Below are 27,800 nucleotides of genomic sequence, written 5' to 3' on the forward strand. Positions count from 1 at the left end.
GTAGGCAGGTGGTCATAATGTTATGGCTGATCTGTGTATATTATATACATACACATACACATACATACATATTTAAACACACAAAAATATAAGACCTAAGATATAATGCCTAAAAAAACCTTAAATATAGAACACAATATGTGGAATTAAATGTAGCAGTGCAGATATGTAGCACAGTTTTAACCATATTTATGATCAGTATTTACATCACAGTACACGTGCAAACTGGCAGTAGATAATGAATATGAAGTACCTTGAGGATCTAGAATATAATGATGTTAATGGTTCTAGTAGTGCAATGGGATAGTGTTATCACCTGTCACACACAGGTGAACTATTGTACAATGTTATTGCATATGGTATGATTGACCTCCGGTTTGTGTCCAGTGATGTTTCCTTATATTGTAGGTGAATGATTTTTTTTTTTTTGTTTGTTTGCTGACTGCAGTAATTTAATACTGAAAGCTGAATTCAAATTCATCAATAATTCATTTAGATGTTACATGGAAATAAACATGTTTTAGTAAATGACTACAGCATGGTTTATTCATTATTTCACTTAATGAAGAATCATAATTATCAGTTCATGATCTCATGATCCTACTGGAACCGTAGGATCTTGCCTGTAAGCTGTCATAAACACTTACTGGTATATGAATAATGTTTCACTCATATGCCGCAGTTTTGTTTTGGCCACTATTTATTTCTGCTCACTATGAAATATTATAAATACAGAGCTACTTAATCATAATTAAAGCTAAATTTTATATGGCTTTCCACTTTGTGGGTCCTTTGTGATTGTTATCCAACAAAACATTTTAGAACATGACTTAATCTTGAAGTCCAGAAACTGCAAAAATTTTTACCCCAAAAAGTAACCTAGCTGATAATACAAGACATGTAAGCTAAGTACCATAACATTAATTTCTGAAATCAGCCACTTGCAAACTTGCAGTGTGAACAGCGAACTGTGTGATATAGTAATGAAATACTTGATCATTTGATTAACTAAAATATTGAATTAATCCAATATGTTGTGTATCTGCTCATTTATACAATTATCCAAATGAGCTAAAGATTTCTGTTCAACATAAAGCATAAACTCATGCAGTGAAAATGTTACAGTCTAAAAACAAATACAAAAAACAAATACAAAAAACAAATATTTAAAATATTTGTAAAATATTTAAAAACAAATACAAAATGATCATGGTAAAAATTGTAATTCACTGAAAAGGAAAGTTCATGACAGACAGGTTTTTTCAGTTAACATTTGTGGTTATTTTGTGCCAAAACCGTTTTGTGAAAAGTATTTTGATTTATTTTTCATGCTGGTAATAAAATTGTGAAGGACAGCTGTGGAGTTTACATATTACACTATGTATACACATAAGACCTTGTGTTTCATTCACTCTGCCGGTACTTTCTTTTTCTTTCTTTTTTTTTTTTTGGTCTGGTGTTTCCCTAAATAATTTCAGTTTTTTTCCTTGAATGCATTTTAATACATATAATAATGTGTTATTTAAAATGAACCTTTTCTATTTTTTATACATCGCTGCAGTTGTCACAGGGAGGTATTGAATTTTTTATATCATGATCATGTTTCCAGACTTTGGGTTCATTATGAGCAAAAATGCTAATTTGAACCTAGAGCATGTGTTCATCATGATGCAGGTCAGTTCTTCAATCATGGTTTTAGAACAACACTTATTAAAAGGCAGAGTTCAATATCACGTGACTGAGGGAATTTCCACTTGTCAGCTGATGTTTACCATAACTGATGATTAAAGATGATTACTGTAAAATGTGTAGCAAAGCGAAACTGAAAGTCACAAAGTTTTGGTATCGTTTTAATGTTTACATGCCCCTCCCAGTATGGTTATGCTGTATTTGTCATTTAAAATCTCTTTTGAATTTGTATAATAAGCAGCAGCACTTGCTAGAAAATGTTAAATCATAAAGCATTAGGAATCTTTTTACACCAAGGATCAAAGAGTAAGCTACCAAACAATTATTAAATACCAAAATGCTGCTTTCTATAAAATGTATATATGATTTAAATGTAATTTGACACTGCTGACCGATTCTGAAGGTCTTTTGTTATAACTGAGTAACACTGGTTTATATGCAGCCGGATCAGCTGAAAGGCCTTCAATAAAAAGGCATGAGAAGACTCCATGGCTACAAAGAGGTTTAAAAATGAGTTAGTTAATATAAATAGTTTTTCATTTATAAGAAGTAGGTTTAATGGGAACCTTCTCAGCTAGAGAAACATACTATTACTATGTCAGCATTATCTAAGAAAACATTTCAGGCATTCATCAGTGAGCTTTAATCAAGAAAAGCAGAATTTAACATGGCATTAAACAATAGATTGCATTTGAATTTCGATATTCAGCTAGCTTGCTCTAAACAGATCAATTATTTTCTTGCCAGGTAATAAAATAAATACATATTTTCAAATGTGTTCACTCAAATTTCACACAATAATATCATATCCTGTTTATGAACAGCATAATGACCACATGAATAAAGGAAAACTCTGACAGGCACAATAACTCAAAAATAACTCTTTTGAAATCTGGAATTTCTGAGGTATATATATATATTATTGCTTGAAAAATCTATGAAAAAGCTATATTATATATATATATATATATATATATATATTGCTTGAAAAATCTAAATTCAATTCATTAGCTGATGACAAGATTTTTTTATTCATTGACCTTTATATCAAAGACCTTGTTTATCCAGGAAATGTTCTCATTGTTCATATTCTACAACAGGTGCAGCAGCATTCACTGAGGGTAATTCCACATATTTATCAGGTGATGTTTTACAATGCAGGATGTAAAAGGCATGCCAAAGCAAAACAGAAATTCACTGTGAGTAGCTTTTTGGCAGTGCACTATGTCTTCAATCAGCTGACAAAGAAAATATATAATGTACCAAGTATTTCATTTCATTGTAAGTCAATATAGTGACAAAAAGCCTAGTGCTGGTGAATATATTCATGTTTCACTCAGATAGTTGCGTGCTCTTAACTTGTTGAGAATGACAAGAAGTGGCCACCATTCTGTGATTTCAAAGCTTTGCACAATGGGTCTATTGTATTTTTGTTTTCAAAGAAAATCTTCATAAGCAGTAACAAAAAACCTGCTGGAAAATGATAAAATCTTACAGTATAAAAAATGTTCTTTCATTAAGTAAGCTAACTCATATTACAATAAATGTAAGTAGTACCTGCATGTTAGTTTTTCTACAAAATGTATACTGTATATGGTTTGACTATCATTTGAAATGGGTGACCAATTGTGGCCTCAAGTTATACCTGAATTCATTTGGTTAGTCAAAATGGCGTTCTCAGTGTTAGAAATGAAAGTTATTTTGAATATTTATGGTAATAAACCCCTTGAAGAGGTCTTGATCTAAAGACAAATTACAGAAAGCATGAATTCAAAGTGGATTAAATGAGGTTAATAAAATTTCCTATGAAAACAGAGAGAGAAAAAAATATTCTGTATTGAGGTGCTCGTAGATACCAAGTACATCATAGAAGGAAACTAGTATTTTTCATTCATTAGAAACTTGACAGCATAATCTGTATATACAAAATACACAGATAATGGAAAATGCATATCTGAATGAACTACATAGCATACACATAACCTTCACCTCCTTTAATTCTGTTTTATTTAACAGGCTTCTACAAAGAAAAATTTTTGTTGTCATTTTTCCAAAAACACAAGCTAACAGTGAGAAACCAGGTGGAAAAATAAATACACCCTTCCTATTTAGAGATGTTTTGGTGGATTATTAAGAGAGTTGCTCAAAAGCAAATGCCCTCAAACATCAATGAATGTAACATTTTAAAAAAATATAAAATTGAAGTAGGGTATGAAGAATTTACTAAATAAATCAGGTAATGTTCAACTTAATAAACAATGGTTATTTAATTATGTTGTTATAAAACTAATAACAATAAAGACAAACATAATATACTTTTCAATATAGCTTGAAGATAGATTTGTTGACTGATGAGTTTTAGTTTTAATCATATTACATTTGGATTGTATTTTGTAAACTATTAAGATATTTAAAAACTATATTATGTGAAGATTTCAGTGGCCTACTTTCTCCAGGTTGGAATGGATGTTTGCCGTGCTGCTACACCACCTGAGCAAGGTTCATAGTGTGAGCTTGTTTCTAGACAATCGTCAGTTATCTTCAGACAAGAAAAGCAGAATTCAATATGACAGCGATTACATATTATATTCTTACACCCTGATCTGTCATGCTCTATCAGGTTTCCACATGTTGGACAAGCTCGCAGTGAGGGACATACTAAATCTTCAACCTCAGGAAGGATTATATTCTCACATTTTAACAGCTGCTCAATGTTTAGATTAATGCAGTTGCTGTTGCCACACTTGTCTGAGCGAGGTGCTGGTCCTTTCCACCTCTTCAGACACTGCCAGCAGAACTCATACTCCTCACCAGTATCTGAGGTACAGATGGTGCAGATTACACACAGGTTGGTCAAGTCTTGCCTCTCAACATATGAATTGCACCTGGGGCACTTAAACAAAAACAAAACCATGAATTAATATAGCATTCCTCTAAAATTTAGCTCAGAATATACATTTGACTGGTGAACAAAATTTGTTCTGGTAAATGATCAGGTGTAAGCACTGTGTAAATAATTAGACAAATAAGTGGAAGTTTGTGATTTTAAAATAAAGTTATGAAATAATTAAAGTTTGTAGTCCACCCCTTCTTGTGATCTGCTGTTACTTTCAATCTATCCCCATCTCAATATACAGTGAGGGAAAAAATTATTTGATCCCCTGCTGATTTTGTACGTTTGCCCACTGACAAAGAAATGATCAGTCTGTAATTTTAATGGTAGGTTTTTTCTGAGATGCTTTTCTGCTCATCATAAATGTTCAAACCAGCCTGTCTGGCATCAAAAATCATGCCACATCAAAATTATGTGTGGTTATTTTATAAAGTAGGCTACTTACTGGATTATATTCATAGTACATAGCTGCTGCTAGTTCAGCCATTTTCTCTTCAAAGTGGTTCTGTTCTTCTTGAGTCAGTAAAGCAATCCTCCGCACTTCCATGTATGGCCAATTAGCCCCGCAGATATCAGTTCCCTGTTTTATCGCTGGGCACAGAAACTTGTAATGACCCTGGATGCATAAAACTAAGATTAGACTGTGCTTATATATTCTCCCATATTATTATATTTGACTAACAGAATTATTATATTTCATATGAGCATTGCAAAAAAGGTAACTGAATTTTATACCAGAATCCTTTTTATTATTGTATATTTAAGGCCTAGCATGCTTTCCTGTTATTGTTTTTTATTAAGTGCTATGGAGTGGGAAAAGTCTCTTATTATTCTGTGTAATTCTGTGTAAAATATTAAGTCAGTTTCATTTGCAGGCAATATTTTTAAATCTATAGTGCATTGCATAGGTATTCACCCCTTTTGAAATTTTGGAGTATTTTGTAGTGTTACATCCTTCAACTGAAATGAACTTGATAGTAATTTTTACCAGCTCACGCTAGACATTAGATGTCTCTAGCAGTTTTGCACATTTGGATCCTAATGGGGTTTTTTTGCCTTGAAAAAATTGCAATCAGATTAAATGTAGACCACTGAACCAGTGCTGACCATTGGTTCTGGGCTTAGAATGGGGCATTCTAACTTATTCAGGTTTTCAGTTTTGAAAAACTCCGGCATAGCTTTTGCATTCTCAGGTATCTTACAAACACAGACACAGGAACTGGATTTCTTCTAGGATTACATTGTATTGTATTTCACTAATCTAACTTGCTCTCAATTCTGACCAGGTTCCTCAGAAGCTGCTAATGGAAAGCAGCCTCGTAAATGATGCACTAACATAATTCAATGTGGCAGTGGTGCTCTCAGTGTGGGGCTTCCAGCAAATTTATCATTGTAGTCTAGCTTTGTGGAGTTCTGTGAACAGCTTTTTACATCTAAGATGTGTAAAAAGTGGTAAAAACCATTAGACTCCATGTTGCATCTCTTTAATGTGCTCTTTATTTTCTTATATAGCCAGACCTTTGGAGACTTAGGGTTTGCACAGCAACAGGGTAAATAATTATGCAATAATAAGACTTCTGATTTTTTTATTTAGGACCTTGCAAAATAAATAGATAATACATTAAGTTTCAGCCATTGTATATGCAGAATATTCCAAGCAAGACTGTCTTCCTCAAAGGACTGTTAGTAGCCCACCTGATCCAGAAGACTGCGGCAGAAGGCTGTGAGGGATTCAGGTGTGACAGCATGTCCACAAGACATTTCTAATCTCTGGGTGTTGGGATCATCATCAAGCGCTAAGAGAATACATAAGCATTTAGGAGGTGGTGCTAAATATGATGAACAAATAATTCATATTTATACAAACACACACTTCTGTATCCTAATTGGTGAACTTACCTATTATTACAATTATGACATTTAATTTCCAATCACTAGTTTACTTTCTGCCAGAATTCTCTTGGCTGTAAGTTTTGGGGGAATTATAATGGATTTTGATGTCACCACAATGTACAATAACAGAAACAGGAAATGATTGCAGTTCTATTATATGTTCACATGATTTTTAGAGTTTAAGCATTCTCAAATAAATATTTATTTAATCTTTGAAAAAAAACTTTAACACAAACATATCAAGCAATGATAATGATACTATGGCCTACTTACTTATGTCATCCGGCCTAGTAACAAATTTCAGTGTGCTGTCTTTAGGATTGTGGCGCCTTCTTTGTTCCGTCATGGTTAGATGAGTTACTGATGCCTGCTTGACTGTTTAACTTTCGCTTTCATGTACATTTTATGTCTGTCAAAGTGCTTGCAAAATGTTGGCGGGGTGGAGCCACTAATACAGAGTATAAGGCAGATAATGAACTGACTTTTTTCAACTATTTTCATTTTGTTATTTTAAATGGTCTCAGACCTGATGATGGTGTGATTAATGGCTGACTTTCCCAAATGCATTGCAAAGTTAAGATAAGGCAGTGCTCTAATCTATCTGTACCTACCCTATAATACTGTGAATTTACATTCATTTATTGGTATGACGTTTATAAATACTGTATAAATATATTATATAGCTATTTGTTAAATGTATTATATAGCAACCTAGAAGGTGAGCACCTAGAAAATCCTGTTGACTTTTCAGCCTTTACAACATCCTTCGTTGTTGTCACCTTCTTGAAGCAAAAAAATATGAGGTTTTCTTCTCTGTAACAGCACTGTGTGTGTTTGTGTGTGTGTGTTTGTGTGTGTGTACGACAATGACCTAAGGATACACTACAGAAGAGATTAAAACCATCTGCTTAATATCGAGTAGGGCATGAATGCCATCACCAAATGAACACCGAATGCAAAATCACCCGATTTCATCAGCAAAAAATAGGTCAGAAATTCATATTCCCACAGGACAATGACCCCTAAATCCAATTCAGAAACTATAGGATAACTTTCCTGGTTAAATAGTTCTTCAAAGACTAGCGGAAGAGCAGATAATTTATGTCTTATCTTCAAATAACAATAAGAAATTCCTTATATAAAGATAAAGAAAACATTAATGAAAAACATATTTTTATTTAATACGCCACCGCTGTAAATTTAGTTATAGGTTCGATATTCGCCAGACATTCGCTTTCGATTGCCACTGTTCTATAGAGTCGACAGTGTTACAAAGATATACCTTTACCACGATTAGTTTTAACAATATGCAACAACTTTATATCTACATGAAAATAATTTTTCAAAACTGTCTCAGCGTATTGCAGCATCAAACTGAAACCGAAGAAAGCTGACGGACTATTGCAGAGCTTGATGCGTAAGGGACCGTCAGAAAATTCCACCGACTGGGTTTAAAACGACCAATGTATTTTAATTAAAGTGACTTTTGCCATATTAAAATAACACATTGTGAATTGTAAAGCTTGTATTATTCATAGTGATTTACCACTGCTGACATTTTTCCAATATCTTATTTCTTATGTACAATACAAAATTATTTTCATATACTACTGTAAGTACCCAAACGGCTGTTTATAAAGAGTGTAGTACATTCCTAGTGTCCAGACTGACTTACTACAGGTAAAATATCTCCCTTACTGTATGTACAATACACAAATACTTTCATGAAAAACACTGTAATTCGTCAGAAGTGTTTTTATTAATGTTCCAAAGGTTGTAGTACATTCCTAGTTATAGTACTAACTTACTACGGGTGCCAATACCCCCTTAGAGTACACAAATATTGTCAATAGTAAAAGTTACTGTAATTCACTAAAAGGGTTTTTTCATGTTCCAAAGGTTGTAATACCTTCCTAGTGGCCAGACTGACTTACTACAGCTGTAGTACTGTACAAACATTGTCTAAGGCGACATATTTGCTATTTTCAGCTATTTTCAGTCAGTTTGCCTACAAGTCATTTACTATGGCTTTGTAAACATAATTTGTATTAATTATTGTATTAAATATTTTTGGACTTTGTTTTGCACTGAGAGGTAAATGCGCACGTGACGCGCGGGTCCTGCCCTCAGTTCTTTAAGGAGAAAGCGAAACTTTGCTGCATTTAAGCCGATAACGCTCGACGAGCCTCCTTCAACATGGGGGAAGTTTATCAAATTCTGGTTATTGGTTTTAGAGGAGAAAAGAAAACCGTCGACGTTGCAACCAACGAAGATGATTTCAACAAAACAACTGTTTCGGTTTTCAAAGAAAAGCTTACGACGAAATTTCCGGAGCTTAAAGGTAGGTTTATTTATTTTTTATCAACGACATAGTGTAGTATATATGAGGTTTGAAGTAGTGTAGTATATATGAGGTTTGAAGTAGTGTAGTATATATGAGGTTTGAAGTAGTGTAGTATATATGAGGTTTGAAGTAGTGTAGTATATATGAGGTTTGAAGTAGTGTAGTATATATGAGGTTTGAAGTAGTGTAGTATATATGAGGTTTGAAGTAGTGTAGTATATATGAGGTTTGAAGTAGTGTAGTATATATGAGGTTTGAAGTAGTGTAGTATATATGAGGTTTGAAGTAGTGTAGTATATATGAGGTTTGAAGTAGTGTAGTATATATGAGGTTTGAAGTAGTGTAGTATATATGAGGTTTGAAGTAGTGTAGTATATATGAGGTTTGAAGTAGTGTAGTATATATGAGGTTTGAAGTAGTGTAGTATATATGAGGTTTGAAGTAGTGTAGTATATATGAGGTTTGAAGTAGTGTAGTATATATGAGGTTTGAAGTAGTGTAGTATATATGAGATTTGAAGTAGTGTAGTATATATGAGGTTTGAAGTAGTGTAGTATATATGAGGTTTGAAGTAGTGTAGTATATATGAGATTTGAAGTAGTGTAGTATATATGAGGTTTGAAGTAGTGTAGTATATATGAGATTTGAAGTAGTGTAGTATATATGAGGTTTGAAGTAGTGTAGTATATATGAGGTTTGAAGTAGTGTAGTATATATGAGATTTGAAGTAGTGTAGTATATATGAGATTTGAAGTAGTGTAGTATATATGAGGTTTGAAGTAGTGTAGTATATATGAGGTTTGAAGTAGTGTAGTATATATGAGATTTGAAGTAGTGTAGTATATATGAGATTTGAAGTAGTGTAGTATATATGAGGTTTGAAGTAGTGTAGTATATATGAGGTTTGAAGTAGTGTAGTATATATGAGATTTGAAGTAGTGTAGTATATATGAGATTTGAAGTAGTGTAGTATATATGAGGTTTGAAGTAGTGTAGTATATATGAGGTTTGAAGTAGTGTAGTAATATGAGGTTTGAAGTAGTGTAGTATATATGAGGTTTGAAGTAGTGTAGTATATATGAGGTTTGAAGTAGTGTAGTATATATGAGGTTTGAAGTAGTGTGGTATATATGAGGTTTGAAGTAGTGTAGTATATATGAGGTTTGAAGTAGTGTGGTATATATGAGGTTTGAAGTAGTGTAGTATATATGAGGTTTGAAGTAGTGTAGTATATATGAGGTTTGAAGTAGTGTAGTATATATGAGGTTTGAAGTAGTGTAGTATATATGAGGTTTGAAGTAGTGTAGTATATATGAGGTTTGAAGTAGTGTAGTATATATGAGGTTTGAAATAGTGTAGTATATATGAGGTTTGAAGTAGTGTAGTATATGAGGTTTGACTTGTTCGACTCCGTGCACTCAATAACAGCTCTTATTTTATCAGGTGCGGAGTTCAGAATGATGTTCACTGATATCAAGCTTGAGGACGCCGACACTTTCTCCATGCGCAAGATCCAGAATAAATCTACAATCTTCCTGATCGTCCGCATGCCGGGAGGAGGAGCGGCACCTAACGCGGGATGAAGAGAAGAGAGTCCGGGACAGCTGTACTAAAAACCCGGACTGAACATGCATACAGAGACTATTAATCATATCTTTCATATTTATCATTAATAATAATGTAAAAGAAATAAAGAAGCCTTGTACTATTCCCTTTTGACATGTTCTCGTGTTCTCGTTTTATTTCCTTTAGTTCCTTCCGCATGTGTATTATATTATATTATATTATATTATATTATATTATATTATAAGAATAATAATAACAATAATAATAATATTAATAATAATAATAATAATAATGTAGGCTAATAATATTTTTTGGTGTAGGAGAGAGAGATTTTGTCCTGTCATGGCTTGTTTTGTAACCCTGCATACATAAGTAAAGAAAATTGATCGATGTATAATAAAATTGTCATTATTATTATTATTATTATTATTATTATTATTATTATTATTATTGTTGTTGTTGTTGTTGTTAGTGGTGGTGGTGGTGGTGGTGGTGTTGATATAAACAACTGTACAAAATGTTGTAATGATAGTTTCGAATTATACAATCATACATTGAGAAAAACACGTTATTTCCTGTTTGACAGAATAACAGTAAAAAAGTGATTTTGAAAAGTGACGAGTGCCCATTTTTTATAGATGTATTGTTAGAGAAACTATGCAGACAGCATTCGTAAAATGCAGAAGTACTGCTTTAAGGACTTTACAGGAAACCAGATCTGTTATATGAAACATGTCGGGTGTGTCAGAGGTTTGAAACGAAAGTAAAACTATTAGACGCTGTACTATTCACGATTTGCGCGTCTGTTCACTTTAAAGGAATCATTGGGGCTAAAAATCAGTACGTGTCTGCTCGATTCTAACTCAGCTGTATAATGGAGTCTTATCGGAGGCCTTACAGATACCAAGAAGCAAGAAGTAATGTACAGGAAGGGTAAGAACTAGCAGGGGTTTAGACAGAGCTCAGCCCCGCGAGTTAAAACTTGTTAACAGGTTAACAGAAGTTGAGCTCAAATAAACAGTGTAAATCAGTACATAAATAGTAAAGAATTAATATATTACGTAAAATATAATAGTAAATTAGGTTTAAGCTCAGAATTGTATCCATTTCTATATACAAACAAAAATATTGCCGTTAAAAGGTAGACTTTATTTGTTTGCTTTTTGTTTTGTTTTATTGTGTAGCTATTTCATATGTCTAATTGATTCATTTAAACAATTTCACTCAGAGCTGCTGGAAAGCGTTACAATGGCTTGAGAAATCAAGGTGCAACCTGCTACCTGAACTCTGTACTGCAGTGTCTCTACATGACCGAGGACTTCCGAAAAGAAGTAGAAAAGTAATGCTACCTTTATTTTTTAAACCACCTTGTGGTAACTTGTGGTACTTTTATTTAATTTTTTAGACTATAAAATGTATAGTATAAATAGATAAATAGACTGCATGTTTAAAAAAATATAATAATAATAGTTAGTCCATAGTTAATGTGATAAACTATGCCACATGAAAAGAAGGTAATTACTACATACAAGCTCTATAAATGAACTTGTTTTAAGCTGGTTAAAAGTAATTTCAAAATGATTAAGAGGAGGAACGTAAGTTATAAGAAAGGTTCTATCATCACCTGTTTACACAAAGAAGAAGAAATGCCATATATAACAAGCAAATTCAAAAGAGGATCAATGAGCATGGTTATACAGGGAGAATAATGTTGCAGAAACTATTCAGCTGTCTCAAAAATTACAAAGCAAGGACGCAAAGAATATATATAAAAAAGACAGCAGCTGAATCCAGTTAACCCAAATTAAACTTTGTTGTATCTGAGGGTAGTATCTCTGTAAAGAAAGCCAAAAGAAGAATTTCAACCAAGCGTGAAGGGTACTATAAAGCATTGTGGTGGCCAGAGATGTTTTATTATTTTTTTTTATTTTTGGTGATCTTGTATTCATTGACAGTAAAATTAACACACAGTAGAAGTAAACAGAAACATTTTGTATGCAAACTTGCTGGATTCAGAATCAATGGCAGAAGTGATTTTTTCAGCAGGAAAGGGATCCAAAGCAGACTAGTAAATGATTAAAAATAATATTTTGCAGACCCACTAAACTGGTTAACCATGCAATGGAGAAGAGATTGTTGATGTTTGTGCTCTAGTGTAACTTGGAAGAAACTTCCAGCTGGTGCAGAAACTGGCTGATGCAATGCCCAGATGTTGTCACAATATTCTGAAAAAATAGGTGGCAAACTAAATATTAAAACAACCATGATCTTAATAACACAGCTATTTACAAACATAATACTTTTTGTCTAAATATCTATAAGTATTATATATTTATACATAACCTATTTTTTAGGAAGTGATTAGATTGAAAAGTGGGCTTGGATGTCTTTTAAATGCCTTCTTAGTTTGACGTGTTTTCTAATACAATGAAATGCATACATGTATAAGTTTGGCTTAAAATTCCAAATACTTTTTGGGGACATTATACAGTATGTCTGTTCTTTGCATGTTAGATTTGTACCAAATCAGATAAACTCTGATGAGGAACGTTTGGTGCAAGAATTGCAGAAGCTCTTTGAAGGGATGAAAGAACGTGATTGTACGACTGAAGGGATAACTCGATGTTTGGGTATCACCAAGGGTAAGTTATTCCATTTGGTTCAACTAAAGGAAAAACTTAAAAACAGGAATGCTGAGCTCTATTTGACACTATTGTTATATTTTCAGTCTATGTACAGGAGGATGTAGTAGAATACTATCAGAAAACTTTAAAAGCAATTGGGCCACAACTTTCCAAGGTAGAATTATTCTCTCAAATTCTTAAATTAGTTACATAATTATTTTTGTTTGTTTTGCCTTTTTTTCCATAGACTTTCAACAGTATTTGGCAATATTATATTTGACACAGTTGTGTTTGTTCAGGTATTTGAAGGGAAAATGAGCAACAAAACCAAATGTCTAAATGATCACATATGTGAAGAGGAGTGTCGCTTTTTCACCATCCCTTTAGCCATAGAAGCTGGAAACAGTGAGGTCTTCGATGTGGTAAAACTTTTTTTTTCTTTCTTTTTTATTATTTACATTTGCCTAGTTAGCATTAATTATGTAAAACAAAGAGCTAGTAGGATTTTTTTTTTCTTTTCTTTTCTTTGCAGGTCAAAGGATTAAACACTTTTTTTGAACCAGTAATGTTAGATGAAGACAACTGGCTATACTGTAAAGACTGTGGACAAAAAAATGAAACATGGACTGTGAGTACTTCACTGGATGCCTGATGACACAAAATTTATGCAAGGCCTTGATGTTGAAATCTTGAGTTGATAGCTGTGACTAACCAAACTTGTGTACAATCAAATCTGAATATAAAATGAGCAAAGGATATACAAATTCCACTGGCAATTTCCTTATTCCTCAATTTTATCTTTGGTATACTGATCAAAGAATATGAAGTTTGATCAATGTTCTAAAAACAGCAGCTCATGACCATACATTTTGGTGGGCATATAAAATTAAAAACAACATAACCTCAAACAAAAATCAAGAGATAGGAGGGCTATCAGGTTATAATCCTCTAGTGGTTCAACAGAGTAACCATTTAATAGGAAGTTGTGAGCCGACAACATAAAGACAGTAATATTAACCAGGGTGACGGGTTTCACCAACACTTCCTGCTTAACTGCATATCACAAACCACACAAAAGACCTGATATATGGATATAAAAAAAAGGAGTCAGAGAAATGCAACCAAAAACAATCAGGGAAGGAAAAGTCAGTACCTAGTCTTGATGGTCACAACTTGCTAGTGTTAGCTGCCTATCCTTCAATACAAGCAGGAATGTCAATGCTTGTGCTGTTGTTATTGGCAACAGTGTTTATAGTATTCTTGGCATTGATCACCTTTCCAATAAAGTTCCAGCCATTGTGATATTTGTGTCAGTCCCAATTCAAGCATTTCTTTTATAATCTGATTATTCAATCCATAGTGGAATGAAATTGAGGAGTTTCCTACTATCCTGACTCTGTACCCAAAGAGGTTTTACTTTGACTACTACACGATGAGGCATGTGAAGAATCACTGTCCTATGGACATTCCTCTGCACTTGCTGATAAGAGTATGGTTTATCCTTTTTCAGTCTATAACTAAATCTAAATGTACCATACAATGCGTTAACCATAAAATTATTTTACACAAACATACATATGTACCACCTTTTTACTCACACATTTGTTTTCACAGAATAATGAATATGAGCTTTATGCAGTTATTAACCACACGGAAAGTGAATATGGAGGGCACTACAATGCTGTCATCAAATCCTTTGAAGATGACAAGTGGTACTGTTTTGATGACTCTTCAGTCTCATTAGTCCTAAGGGTAATAAAATAACATTATTTACTTGCTTTAATTTTCTATTATATATAGTAGCTTAAATGTAAGTTTTGTTTTTCAGGATCCACCAAACGACAGCATCAAGTGAGTACACTATAGCCGAGGTTTCACATCTTATTCATTTAAAAAACAAACAAATAAACAAATGATAGATAAATAAATAAATAAATAAATCAAATACATTATTTTCAAACTGATGTGCTGTTTTCATTTTTGCAGTTTACAGAAGGCCTATTTGCTCATGTACAGAAGTAAGTGGGAAACATCTATATGTGTATGCAGTAGAACACAAATATTAATAATAATGATAATAAATCATTATATTATTTTTACTAGTGAAATACTCTGAGAAAGGGGGTGGGGGGCAAACACAGCAATGCAAAGAGATGTCCTCAGCTGAGAGTGGGGGCATAACAATATCCTCGACCAAGCGAAGGCGCAGAGAAACATCGGCCAAGAAAAGGGGCAGAGTGGCATCCTCAGCAAAAAAAGGTGGTGGTGTGAGATTAATGTTGCACACATGCATTATCAGCGTAAATGGTACTTTGATCACTTAATTGGCCACTTCAGTTTGTTTTAAACGTTATATAGTTGAAGTTTAGAGTAGTTGGAGTTCTGACTATCCATTGCTTGGATAGTCATAGCATGGATGGAAATCTGGAAAGAGGAGAAATCCAGTGGAATTTGTGAATGAGTGATGAGTCCATCTTCACTGTCTTTTCCACATCTGGGAGAGTTATGGTGTGGAGAAGCCCAAAAGAAGCTTACCACCTGGACTAATGCATTTCAAGAGTAAAGAGGGAGTGGGCCAGTGATGGTTTGGGCTGCAATTTCATGGAATTCTCTAGCCACAGTATTTGTACTAGATGGGCATGCCATTGCCAAGGGCTACCAAAGCATTCTGTAGGACCACCCAGTGGTTAAACATTGTACCCAGAAGGCGGTACCATGTATTGGGATGATAATGCACCTATACACAAAGCAAGACTAGTGACAGAGTGGTTTGATGAGCATGGAAGTGAAGTTGAACATTTTCTATGGCCAGCACAATCACCATATCTGAAAATTATTAAGCCATTTTGGTTAATTTATAGGAGTGAGTAAGGAAACGTTTTCCCCCACCAGCATGATATAGTATCACATATAAAGTAAATGCTATAAAGTAAGAATGCTTTCAAGAATAAAAGTACCTGGAAAACAGCATCAATTCTTCTAGGTACACAGGTTTTGAAGGAACTTGGCAGGTAAGTTGTTCCAAACTTCTTGGAGAGCTAATCACAGATCTTCTGTGAATGTACCCTGCTTCAAATCCTTCTGTATTTTCATGTAATCCCAGACAGACTCGATGATATAGCGATTAGGGCTCTGTTGAGTCCAAGCCATCACTCCAGAACTCCTAGTTCTAGTCTAGGCTGAAGATAATTCTTAATGACATTGGTTGTATGTCTGTGGTCATTGTCGTGCTGCAGAAAATATTTGGGGCCAATCAGTCACCTCCCTGATGGTTTTGCATGATGGATAAGTATCTGCCTGTATTTCTCAGCATTGAGAACACCATTAATCCTGACCAAATCTCCAACTCCATTTGCAGAAATGCAGCCCCAAACTTGCAAGGAACCACCAACTTCACTGTTGCCTGCAGACACTTATTATTGTACTGCTCTCCAGCCCTTCAGCAAACAGCTACAGCCAAATATTTCAAATTTTGACTCACCAGTCCAGAGCACCTGTCATTTGTCTGCACCCAGGCCCAATGTTTTTGTGCATAGTTGAGTCTCTAAGCCTTGTTTCCATGTCGGAGGTCTGTCTTTTTGGCCGCAATTCTTCCACGGAGACCACATCTGAACAGACATCTCAGGACAGTAGATGGGTGTACTTGGGTACCACTGGTTTCTGCCAGTTCTATGCTGATGGCACTGCTGGATATCTTCCAGTGTTGAAGGGATATAAGCATGATGTGTCTTTCATTTGCTCTATTAAGTTTCCTTGACCTCTGTGTTTATGGTTCACAACATTGCCTGTTTCTTTGTGCTTCTTCAAAATAGCTTGAACAGCACATCTTGAAACCCCAGCCTGCTTTAACATTTTTGGCTGGAAGAGACCTTGTTGATGCAGTACAACTACTTTGTGACTTATTGCTGTGCTCAGTCTTGGCATGGTGTATGACCTGTGACATAAAACTGTCCTCCACAATCTCACCTTAGTAACAGACTTTGGCTGTTCCTCACCAAGTTTTAAGCTCCTAAACAGCTGTTTCTATTTCACTTCAAAAAAAAAATTCCAACCTACATATGAAATTGATGATCATTAGCACCTGCTTGGTATAATTAGTTCCCAGACTTTTTTCAAGTGTACAAAGTCTGCAAGTTTTAAGAATTATGCTGGTTTGAAGCCAAAAGATAGTCGTACCAAATATTGATTTGATTTAGAATTTTCCTCTGTTTGCTCACTTTGCAGTTTGCAAATTGATTATACATTTCATAAACTGATATTTTAAACTATTAAAATATATTTTTTGAAAGCATTCTTATTTTACACCTGCCTAAAACCTTTGCACAGTACTGCATGTATATATATATTAATTTTCAGATTATAAAAAGAAGCAGCACTGAAATGGTACACAACTGTACACAACAAAATAATAATTATTGTGATGTAATGAAACAATATGATGTAATAAAACAACAATTATGCATATGTCCATTTGAGACATGCACCCTAACATTCAAATTTTTCTTATTTTTACTAGTGAAATATTCTCAGAAGGAGAAGCGACGATTGCAGCAAAGGAAGGAGCTTTTAAAAACTACTTTTTACGACAGGCACTGTTCTGATGACCCAAAGGTAATAAAATTATATTATTTGCTTGCTTTAATTTTTTGCTGTGTGTGGCATTTTAATGTATGTCTTGTTTTCTGACAGGATGCAAAGGACTCTTTCCAAAAGTGAGTAAACTATGGCTTCACATTATATTCATATAAAAAAATACACTGAATACATACTTTTGTGTTTGTTGTGTTTTTTTTTTTAATTTCAGACTGACATTTGTGCTGTTTTTATTTTATGTTTTATTGCAGTTCACAAAAATGGCATGACAATGTGACATCCTCAAGCGAGCGAGGACACAGAGAAACATCTTCAAGCAAGCGAGGACACAGAGCAACATCCTCGGGTGAGCAAGAGCACAAAGCTACATCATTGGGCGATGGTGGGTGCAGTGAGCGAGAACACAGAGCATCACACTCGGATGAGCATCACTGCACCTCCTCAGATGAGCATGGGTGTGGAGCAGCGTCCTCAGCTGAGTGGTATTGCAATGCTCTCATCAAATCCTTTTTCAACATCATATTCATATCAGAAAAAAATACACTCAATACATATTTCTGTGATTCTGTTTTTCAGACTGACCTTTGTGCTGCTTTTATATTTACAGTTTACAAACACGGCTAGACAGCGTGACATCCTCCATAGACCCATGGCGGAAAGCTTCAGAAGGCTTATGTTGTGGAGCGGAGTCTTCAGCAGAACAAGGAGGTTTTGGAAGATTTTTTTTATTAATGTCACAGAATGTCTCACACATTTACATTTTCAGTGTAACTATAGAAGTTCTTTGATCGATTAACTGACCTGTTCAGTTTGTTCCAACCATTATATAGTTAGCTTTTAAAGTATTTAAACTGACTTGACTTGACGCAATGTCACGTGCGCGCTAACCCCAAAATTAGCAATATCGCAAAAGTACCGCAACATACACATGTGGCATATCAAAATGCTCAGCACATTGTGGGGAACTGCGTGACGTGTGTCCGGGTAACGTCATGTGATGTCACTTGTGTGCCATGCCCCCAAAATAAGCAGAATTTCAAAATTACACCAACATACACATGTGACACATCAAAATGCTCAGCACATTCAGGGGAACTTCGTGACATGTGTTCTGGTCACATATCCACCCGCCTCCAAAAGTATTGACACCCTATCGATCCACTTGCCTCCAGATGAATCGGGACCCTATCTGTCTGCTCTCAACCAAATATATTGCCATCCAATCTCTCCACCCATCTCCAAAAACCATCGGACATTACGACTACTTGCTTCATCAAGCCAACATCAATGTTTGTCGCGACGAACTTTAAAAATCTAGTTTTATACTGTAGTCTTTAAATAATCCAGAATGTTGCTTTTGTTTTCTGTTGTTGAGAAGAAATGGATGGGCAGCACCCCAGTGTGAAATCTACCTATGTGAGTATTTTTTTTCAAATACAGAAAGATTTCCTTCATTTACCTATAATGGAATAAGCAAAAAAAAATGTAATTACATAACATGTTTTACAATGACCTACCTTTCTAGGAATTATTCAAATAAATAATGTCTGAAATAATGTTGTCACTACAGGAACAGTTAAGACCTGCCAGAAAACAAACATATAAAGATTTTAGTATTTAGTAAATAGAAGTAAAATTTAAGTAATATGTGAAGATGAGTGCAGCACGTAATAAAGGTCATGTGACAGGCCATCCAGCCCAGAACACAATAGAGGCAAGACATCCCAACATCATCCCATCAGCATCACCCATATTAATTTTATTTGAGCAATTTTTTTTAATTTAATACAGTAATATTTTGTCAAGTAGAGCTTACTATTTCAGAACTTTCCGCCAACAGGACACATTAATCCAAGTCAACATTATTCATAGGTTTGTATTGATTATCATTTTGTAATGGATTAAATCCATTTAAGTTACCAGTCAAAGAAACTAATAACTCTGTAGGGGAAATTCTGTTCATACAGGAAGCACTAATAATGAAAAACTAAATACAAAAATATGTGCTGCACTTAAAAGTTAATTAGCCTGTCTTATAAAAATTCTCTGTCTTATTCATTCAGTCTGATTAGATAATCAGTCTCACATAATCTCCCATGTAGTTTAGAATTTCAATTACAAAATGGCTGTTTGTCTATTTAATGTCTTGTTTTATTATTTTATCTTTTGTTCTTATGATTAAGTCCAAGGAACACAATAAGACTCTGGAAAACTTGAAGCAAGACAGTCATACCTTTAAGAGCAGAAGCCAGGGGTCTGGGATCTTCAGTGCAGATGAGCACAAGCAGTCTGCGAGCACTTATAACAATGGCACACAGTATTACAACAACCTGCACATGACAACGGAACAAGGTGACAAGCTACTGGAACCATCAGTTTCAAGTTAATGTATTGCAATTGGCTTGACATATTACAATGCCAACAAGTTCAGAGGTATTCAAACTGTCAGGTGTGCAAGGACTTGCAGGTGGCGTGGAGGTGAGAAAGTAGTCATCTTTTTCATTATAATAAAATTTGAAGATGCACCAATCTTCATTGGAAGAAAAAGTCAAATGTCCCATAAAATCATGTGTTTTCACATCACCTGTATTGCCCATCATGGTGGCCATAGTTGACGTGTCAACAATCGAATTTACTGTGAGAGCTGACATAGCTAATTTGGCTTTGGTTCAGTACATAAAATTAGAGAACTGAAATTTGAGCACAGTATTACTGTTATATTGTTGCTGTTAATTTGTACTGTACATCAAGCTGATGCATTTTGATCTTGATATTTCCAGTATAGTCTAGCTCTGCATATAGAGAATGCTGACTGATCTACCCCATAGATAAAATCACATTGCCATATTGATGCAGGGTGGGTGGGAAGTTGTGGCTGAAAGGGCTTCATGATTGCCTGAGTTCTAACACCAAGGATATGGAAACTGTATAAGCAAATGTTGATGTGGATGCAAAACAAAATTTCTGACATTCTACATAATATAGAAATCCAGGTAAAAGGATCCCATAAAGGACATGTCCAGGAAAAAAAAGTACTGGAGTGAGATCAAGAGGAAGATTGCTGTGCAATTTGGATCCTATGTCAATGGGACATAATAACACAAGAAGCTTTTGGAGAACATCATAAAAATCTTGTCACCATTTAATTCTCAGATATTCCTACTGAAATTAGATTGTGGCCCCTTTGTGAAAAGTTTTGTGAAAAGTTTCTCAAAAGTTTCAACAAAGTTTCGACAGAACAATGAAGCAAAATTCCAAGATTTAGTTAACAGTATTAGAATTGATAAATGAAGATTTGGCAGAGACAGAACAAAGTATGCAGCACTGTGGAGCATATTGAGATGTCTCCTCACTCATGTCTCATGACTAAGCTGCAGTAAAAGAAAGAGATGCTTGTGGAAACCCTGAATGAGAGGACTTTAATAAGATTGTGAGTGGCCCAGGATGGAAATGAAGAAGTATGAGGTATTTACAGTACTTGGAGGATGAGAATGTGAGGAAAAAACCAACTGAAGCTCCATTAGATCCATTAAGAGATTAAGCAGATGTCAGTGGAAAATGATGCATTATTAAAATGCACTGAGAAAATAAAGCATTGAGGAAATGCAGAAAGTAATGGGTATTACAAATCAGGTTGTTGGTGACAAAATTTAGTTGTGGTCAGAGTTCAGAAAAAAAGTTCACTTTAAACTGCAATTAATGTTTTTGGACTGTCTGGATAATTTGGTTTAACACATGAGATATGTATTATATTACATATGCAGGAGAGCAGAATAATTCTGTGTGTAACAACTACGTCGCTCAAAATATGAGCCGGAGTCTTGAGAGATATGAATCAAATATCAGCTGTTGCGGTCAGCCAGTTGACACCGAGCCCCTGAAGGACTTTGCCCAGGAGACCACTGACCAATTGGTATGATACTCTGTATGCTACTGGCCTTACTTTCAAATTTACTTACTTTAATACTTTTCAAAGATATGTGCCAGTCTTATAAAACCCTTTTGATATCTCTGAGACTGGTTATACATAAAATAGTTTTTTTTTACTATCTATAATATCGACAACTCATCTTACAGTGGATTAAAAATTAATAGATACTCTTAACACTTTTAACACTTTTACTAATTACTCTACACATACTACTTAACAATGTTTCTGTCTTGTGCACACTGTGCCCCCTTTACAAATAACTAACTAATTGAACTTTTTCCACAACACATGTGGAAAAAGTGTTGTCATGCTGTTTGTGTGATCAAAATATACTTCTAAACATATGTTGTTTATATGTTAATAAAAATATGAAGTCAGTTGTAACACTGCTTCTTTAAACAACCATAATGCTGTTCATGTCATAGTAAATCACTGAAAATACTTCAAAACATTATTTTAATTTTTAAAGGAAAATCCACTGGTAAGATCTTAAAGAAAGAAAATAGATAGTAATAATTTTTTTTCTTGCTTTTTTCTTGCAATTCTAAAAGGTGTGCTGTGAAGCGGAGCCTGATAAGCCAGTGAATGCTGAGCTCTGTAATCCCGTGGTGGTATATGAGTGTGGGATAGAGTATGTAAATTTTGAAGAAAGCCTAAAGGAGGCCTGGCAGGCTGTGTTTGACAAGGTTAAGTGGAATCTGCAGAAAGTGAATGAGCTGTTGCAGGCTCATAGACAGAGGTATGACTGTCTCATTCAGTGGCTTGCTGATGCCAGGCAAAGGCAGAAAATGATCCAAGCCAAACCCATCATTGATAACAAAGTGCCAAATGAACAGCTGGCCCAGGGGAAGGTATGTAGCATGGCTCCTCAGTAAAGTCTGTAGTAAAGTTTGTTGGTCATACTTGATAGGGACATTTACACCACAGCACTGCTGATAACTCAATTCTTATTGGCCAGACAGTGCTGTTTAACTTCCTGTTATAGTAGCTCTCTCTGTATTTTGGGCTTCAAGGTTTATGCACTTGTCTTTATTAATACATTATAATTTATATAGTAACACAGGAACTTGTATGGTGGATGCACTACGTAAACTGTAGATAATTGCAGATTTGGTTTTTGATTTGAAGACATTTATTTAGAATTTTTGGAATGAGTCTTCAATTACAGTGCTTTGTAATAGTGAAAGGTGAAGCTATTGCTTGAAGTTTTCTCTCGTGGGAAAGTCTTTTGGTTAAAATTCTACTGCTTTCTGCTAACATGAAAAGCTGAATTTGTTTGTCTTTAAAAGAGAGGTTTGTAGTTTATAGAGGTTATAGTCTGTTTATAGCTCCTATAATGTAAATCATAATAGGCTCTTACTTGTTTCATTTCACAACATTAAATGTAAATAAACAGATAAATATTACATGCAGATCTTTAAGAAGCAAAAAAAAAACCTTCCTTCAAATCACTATGGTCTAAAAACCTTTGGGATATGCTGTTAGGTTGAAGAAACAATTACTTTTTACTGATTCTTGATGTAGTACATTAAGTTTTGTTACTTATTGGACTTTTGTGTTCTGAACTACGATTATGAACAGGAACTCCTCGAGGAGATTAAAAACAAAGAAGACAATGTGAACAAATGTGTGAACTACGCTATTGACTGCATTGATACAATAAAGGTATGACTGCATTAATACAATAAAGCATGGAAAGTTAAAGCTTTTCATTTACACAGATATCAGGATTTTAGCAGCATATAAAAACATATTCCTTTCTAGGGTCATGAATGTCAACTGGAAATATGCAAAGCATCACTGAAGCCTTTCAGATCCATCAAGGTGGAGTCTGTTTCAGACATCATTATGCAAGAGGTATTTTTACACTGATTTTGACTGATAACCTTTTGTGTAAACTGTTCCACTCATATTAAGTGATTTGTTTGTTTGTTTGTTTGTTTTTGTAATGTATATATTTATACACTGTCATTGACCTGGGCTTGCTTAAAAATTCATATGAAAATATGCTGTGAAATCTCTTCCAGATTGACAATCTCAAAACGTGCTACAATGAGGTGTTGATGCTGACAATTAGACAATTATACAACAAGACAGAGTCAAGGTAAATAATCAAGGCACATTTAATGTGTATATACATATAGCTCTGGGGAAAAAAATAAGAGACCACTGCAAAATAATCAGTTTCTTATGTTTCTTTCAGTTTCTTTTTTTTCTTTTTTTTTTTTTTTATAACAGATACATGTATTGGTGAGATGAACAGTTTTGTTTAATTTTTTGTGAACTGCTGACAATATTTCTCCTAAATTCAAAATATAACTATTGTTATTTAGAGTGTATATTTAAAGGAAATGATAACACATGAAAATAACCCAAGATCATGCAGTATTTGCAGAGCTTTAATAACTCAAATAAAACAAAATGCAAATAATTTGTAAACAAATTGTGTTGATGCTTTGGCTATATAACATTAAGAAATCAGTATTTGGTGGAATAACCCCGATTTGCATGCGTTTTGGCTCCATGCTCTCCACCAGTTTTTCACACTGCTGTTGGGGAACTTTATACCACTCTTTTTGCAAAAAATCAAACAGCTCAGCTTTGCTTGATGGTTTGTGACCATCCATCTTCCTCTTGATGACATTCCAGAGGTTTTCAATAGGGTTCAAGTCTGGAGATTGGGCAGTGGTCTCTTATTTTTTTCCAGAGCTGTATATATATAAATGCACATACACACCAATCAGGCATAACATTATGAGCACTGATACATGAAGTGAATAAGACCCCCATCATGGCACCTGTTAGTGGGTGGGATATATTAGGCAGCAAATTAACATTTTATCCTTAAAGTTGATGTGTTAGAAGCAGGAAAAATGGGCAAGTGTAAGGATTTGAGTTTGACAACGGCCAAATTATGATGGCTAGATGACTGGATCAGAGCATCTCCAAAACTGCAGCTCTTGTGGGGTGTTCCTGGTCTGCAGTGGTCAGTATCTATCAAAAGTGGACAAGGAAGGAACAGTGGTGAACCAGCGACAGGGTCATGGGCAGCCAAGGGTTATTGTCTTACCGGCCCATGTTGTCCGATCCAACTGGTGAGCTACTGTTGCTCAAATTGCTGAAGAAGTTAATGCTGGTTCTGATAGAAAGGTGTCAGAATACATGTGTTGGGTCAGGGCTGTTTGGGCAGAACCAAAACAATATTAGGCAGGTGCTCATAATGATATATATTCATATATTTTAGATTTATTACAAATGAAGTGAAATATTTCAAGCCTTTTACTTTTAATTTAGATAATTATGGCTCATAACATAAAAAAAATGTAGTATCTCAAAATATTAGAATATTTCATAAGATAATCAAAGAAATGATTTATAATACAGAAAAGTCAAAACTTTTGAGTAAAGTATCTTCATTTATGCACTTAATATTACTTAATAAATTACTGCGTTAATGTGGCATGGCATGAAGGCGATCAGCCTATGGTACTGCTGAGGTGTAATGGAAGCCTTGGTTGCGGTATTGCGGGGTTTGGTGTCTCTCATCTTCCTCTTAACAAAACAGCCAGTCAAGCACAGTAATACCTTGGACAGTAAACCAGTTGCAAGTAGTTTTGGCACTGTGGGCAGGGGCCAAGTCCTGCTGGAAAAGGAAATCAGCATCTCCATAAAGCCTGTCAGCAGATGGAAGCAGAAAGTGCTCTAAAATCTCTTGGTAGATGGCTGCATTCACTTTGGACTTAATAAAACACAGTGGACCAACACCAGCAGATGACATGGCACCTCAAATCATTACTGACTGTGGACACTTCACACAGGACTTCAAGCAGCTTGGATTCTGTGGCTGTCCTCTTTTTCTCAAGACTTTATTTTATTTTTTTTTAATTAATTAATTAATTAATTAATTTATTTATTTTTACTATTATACCCTCATTGGGGGCTGAGCTCCCCATAAATGAAAATCCTAGAATCGCCCCTGGATTAACATACAGATTACATGTGACCTTATTTCTTCTATTTGAAATTATGGAGGAGATTATGAGCTCTAGAAGTGAAACCAATATTTAACACACATCCATGTATCTAATACCCAACTTTTCATATAAAATTCAGAATAAACCGCTCTACAGAGTAATGATGATAATAGTTTAATCTTACGAATGTCATCCGGTCGATCAACAAATCTCAGGGTGGTGTCGTTAGGATCATGATGCTTTTCTTGTTCCATCTGATTCAAGACGGGTTGTAAAGGCAGGGCGGAGCCACTGGATCACATGCACATACTGGCATTTGTGAGCAAAGTATTTTAAAAAGCTCGATGGCATGTCATATTAGTAAAAGCACAGTGAAGTTTGTTGGTGAAGAGAAACAGAAATGCATAAGGACTAGACTGAGGCACGGGAAAAACCAGTTTTGTAACGCCGAAGCAAATAGCCGAGACATAAAAAAACAAAAGCGCCTGTTCAGATAGATAGATAGATAGATAGATAGATAGATAGATAGATAGATAGATAGATAGATAGATAGATAGATAGATAGATAGATAGACTGAAAAAAAACAAAGTATCTGCTGGATACTAACAGACAATATAAGAAAATTTAACTGGATGCCAGTGCTGTAGCATTAAGATTTCCTTTCACATGGACAAGGAGGCCTAAACATGTTCCATCATTACAATGCCCGTGTGCACAACACAAGCTCCATGGCAGGGCTCTGTGCAGGTGATATAAATTCTTCCATTTGTCCACACACATTTGTGGGAACAGTTTAGAGTAAGCCTACATGGCTGTGATGATCAGGGGTTCACAAACATTTGAGCATATAGTGTAAATAACTATTACCATATTTTTCATAGTATCTTGAGCAACATTTTGTTTGTTTAAATATAATTAGGGGAAATTTTTTTATTTGCCTAAATTCAGCTTTATTTCCTTTTTTTACATTTTTTTTTTTACTTTTGCAGGCAGAAGGATTGAAAGCTGTACAACAGACTACTTCAAGAAATGCAAGCTAAAGCCTTTTAAATGGTCCTCACAGTTCCCTAACTTGTATTATGGAAAATCTCTGTGTTAAGCTTTACTGAGTTAAGATTTTAGTCTGTCGATAAACTTACTGTTTATATGTCAAGTGGAATGATAAAATTGTCCAGGTCGGAAAGGGCAAAGTGCTTTAACTTGCCCACAATGCCTACTGTTGGCCTCTTGTCTACTTCACAGGCGGATTCATTGTGTTTGACATGTGTAATGATTTTCCCATTTTGTTATAACACATAGGTGATTGTTTGAATAAAATAATCAGTATTTCCTACAAATTCCATGTTTAAAAAAATGTTTCCATAGCATTAACTGCAATATTGATCTAAAAATCTTAATGTCTGTGTATGATTGAAATATCTTACATTTTATAAGCTGGCATTTTGTGTGTTTGCTTGCTCAGGTTACAATTCTACATGATTTTAGCCCCGATTTCCCAGTCTCGAATTTTGCCTGGCTTGACAACTGTAATAAAAACAATCATGATGTTTTTTTTATTCGGAGAACCGTATACAAATGCCTACTTTTTTGTACTATATCTCCAGTTCTCTTAACATTACAGACAGTCCTAACTGCTTGCATCTTCCCAACCAATATTTTCTTCAGACCCCCCCCCACTTGTTTTCCTATAAAATACTGAAACTCAAACTTAAAGAATTCTCACATTCAGTTTTAAGGGTTTTGTGAAAACAGTGTGATTTGGGGATCAGGCGTGTGGATTTATGAAGGATTGTGTACTATGTGTTACGACTTCAAGATGGTAGGTCTAAGGGTACCAGAAGTAACATTTAATTTGTGACTCATTTAAGTGAAGGTTGGTAGTAATTGACAACAGAACAACTTTATAACAAAAATAAAATATAGTATTTATTGTCCATGACGGAATCGGAACAGAAGAAAAATATATAGATATATATTTACATACAACTTAGATTTATATTATAATCAACATGGGAAAAGAGAGAATTAACAGCAGCGCCAAATAAAAGAAAGAAATATAACAAAACCAAACTAACTCGCCACAATCCTCTAATCTATCTAGAAAATAAAAGGAAAAGAAAAGTCTTCGGCGTTTTCACGCCATATCTAACTATTCTTACTAACCAAAAACAAAACATACAGAGAGTGGCGCTCGCGCCTATCCTAGTGTATCTATACACAGCCACTTCTCTACGTGTAGCACAATGAAGTTCAGGTAACTAAACTGTCCTCGTTTTCCCAGAGGTAGATCAA

General features: G+C 34.6%; 3 protein-coding genes across 3 annotated transcripts; 2 read left to right on the forward strand and 1 right to left on the reverse strand.

Annotated features, from left to right (window-relative positions):
* Positions 1-2,386: 2,386 nt before the first annotated feature.
* Positions 2,387-7,080, reverse strand: LOC131356425 (uncharacterized). Its single transcript, XM_058395451.1, has 4 exons — positions 6,749-7,080; positions 6,278-6,378; positions 5,028-5,198; positions 2,387-4,582 (listed from the first exon to the last, which is right to left on the reverse strand). The coding sequence occupies exons 1-4, from the start codon at positions 6,819-6,821 to the stop codon at positions 4,133-4,135; spliced, it is 795 nt and encodes a 264-aa protein (XP_058251434.1). The 5' UTR covers positions 6,822-7,080; the 3' UTR covers positions 2,387-4,132.
* A 1,486-nt stretch (positions 7,081-8,566) lies between these two features.
* zgc:194655 (uncharacterized protein LOC794380 homolog) lies at positions 8,567-10,538 on the forward strand. The gene is made up of 2 exons (XM_058393895.1): positions 8,567-8,816; positions 10,263-10,538. Exons 1-2 carry the CDS (start codon positions 8,672-8,674, stop codon positions 10,400-10,402), a joined length of 285 nt encoding a protein of 94 aa, XP_058249878.1. The 5' UTR covers positions 8,567-8,671; the 3' UTR covers positions 10,403-10,538.
* Positions 10,539-11,086: 548 nt separating this feature from the next.
* On the forward strand, positions 11,087-27,150 carry si:ch211-212k18.13 (uncharacterized). The gene is made up of 22 exons (XM_058393894.1): positions 11,087-11,318; positions 11,614-11,724; positions 12,900-13,027; positions 13,114-13,184; positions 13,309-13,431; positions 13,542-13,637; positions 14,370-14,498; positions 14,624-14,761; positions 14,838-14,860; positions 14,996-15,027; positions 17,526-17,620; positions 17,699-17,721; positions 17,854-18,084; positions 18,210-18,310; positions 18,981-19,018; positions 19,786-19,954; positions 21,367-21,515; positions 22,085-22,384; positions 23,115-23,198; positions 23,298-23,390; positions 23,561-23,637; positions 26,498-27,150. The coding sequence occupies exons 1-22, from the start codon at positions 11,260-11,262 to the stop codon at positions 26,508-26,510; spliced, it is 2,283 nt and encodes a 760-aa protein (XP_058249877.1). The 5' UTR covers positions 11,087-11,259; the 3' UTR covers positions 26,511-27,150.
* The last annotated feature ends 650 nt before the right edge of the window (positions 27,151-27,800 follow it).

Source organism: Hemibagrus wyckioides, linkage group LG07 (assembly GCF_019097595.1).
Source record: "Hemibagrus wyckioides isolate EC202008001 linkage group LG07, SWU_Hwy_1.0, whole genome shotgun sequence".
Lineage (NCBI taxonomy): Eukaryota > Metazoa > Chordata > Actinopteri > Siluriformes > Bagridae > Hemibagrus > Hemibagrus wyckioides.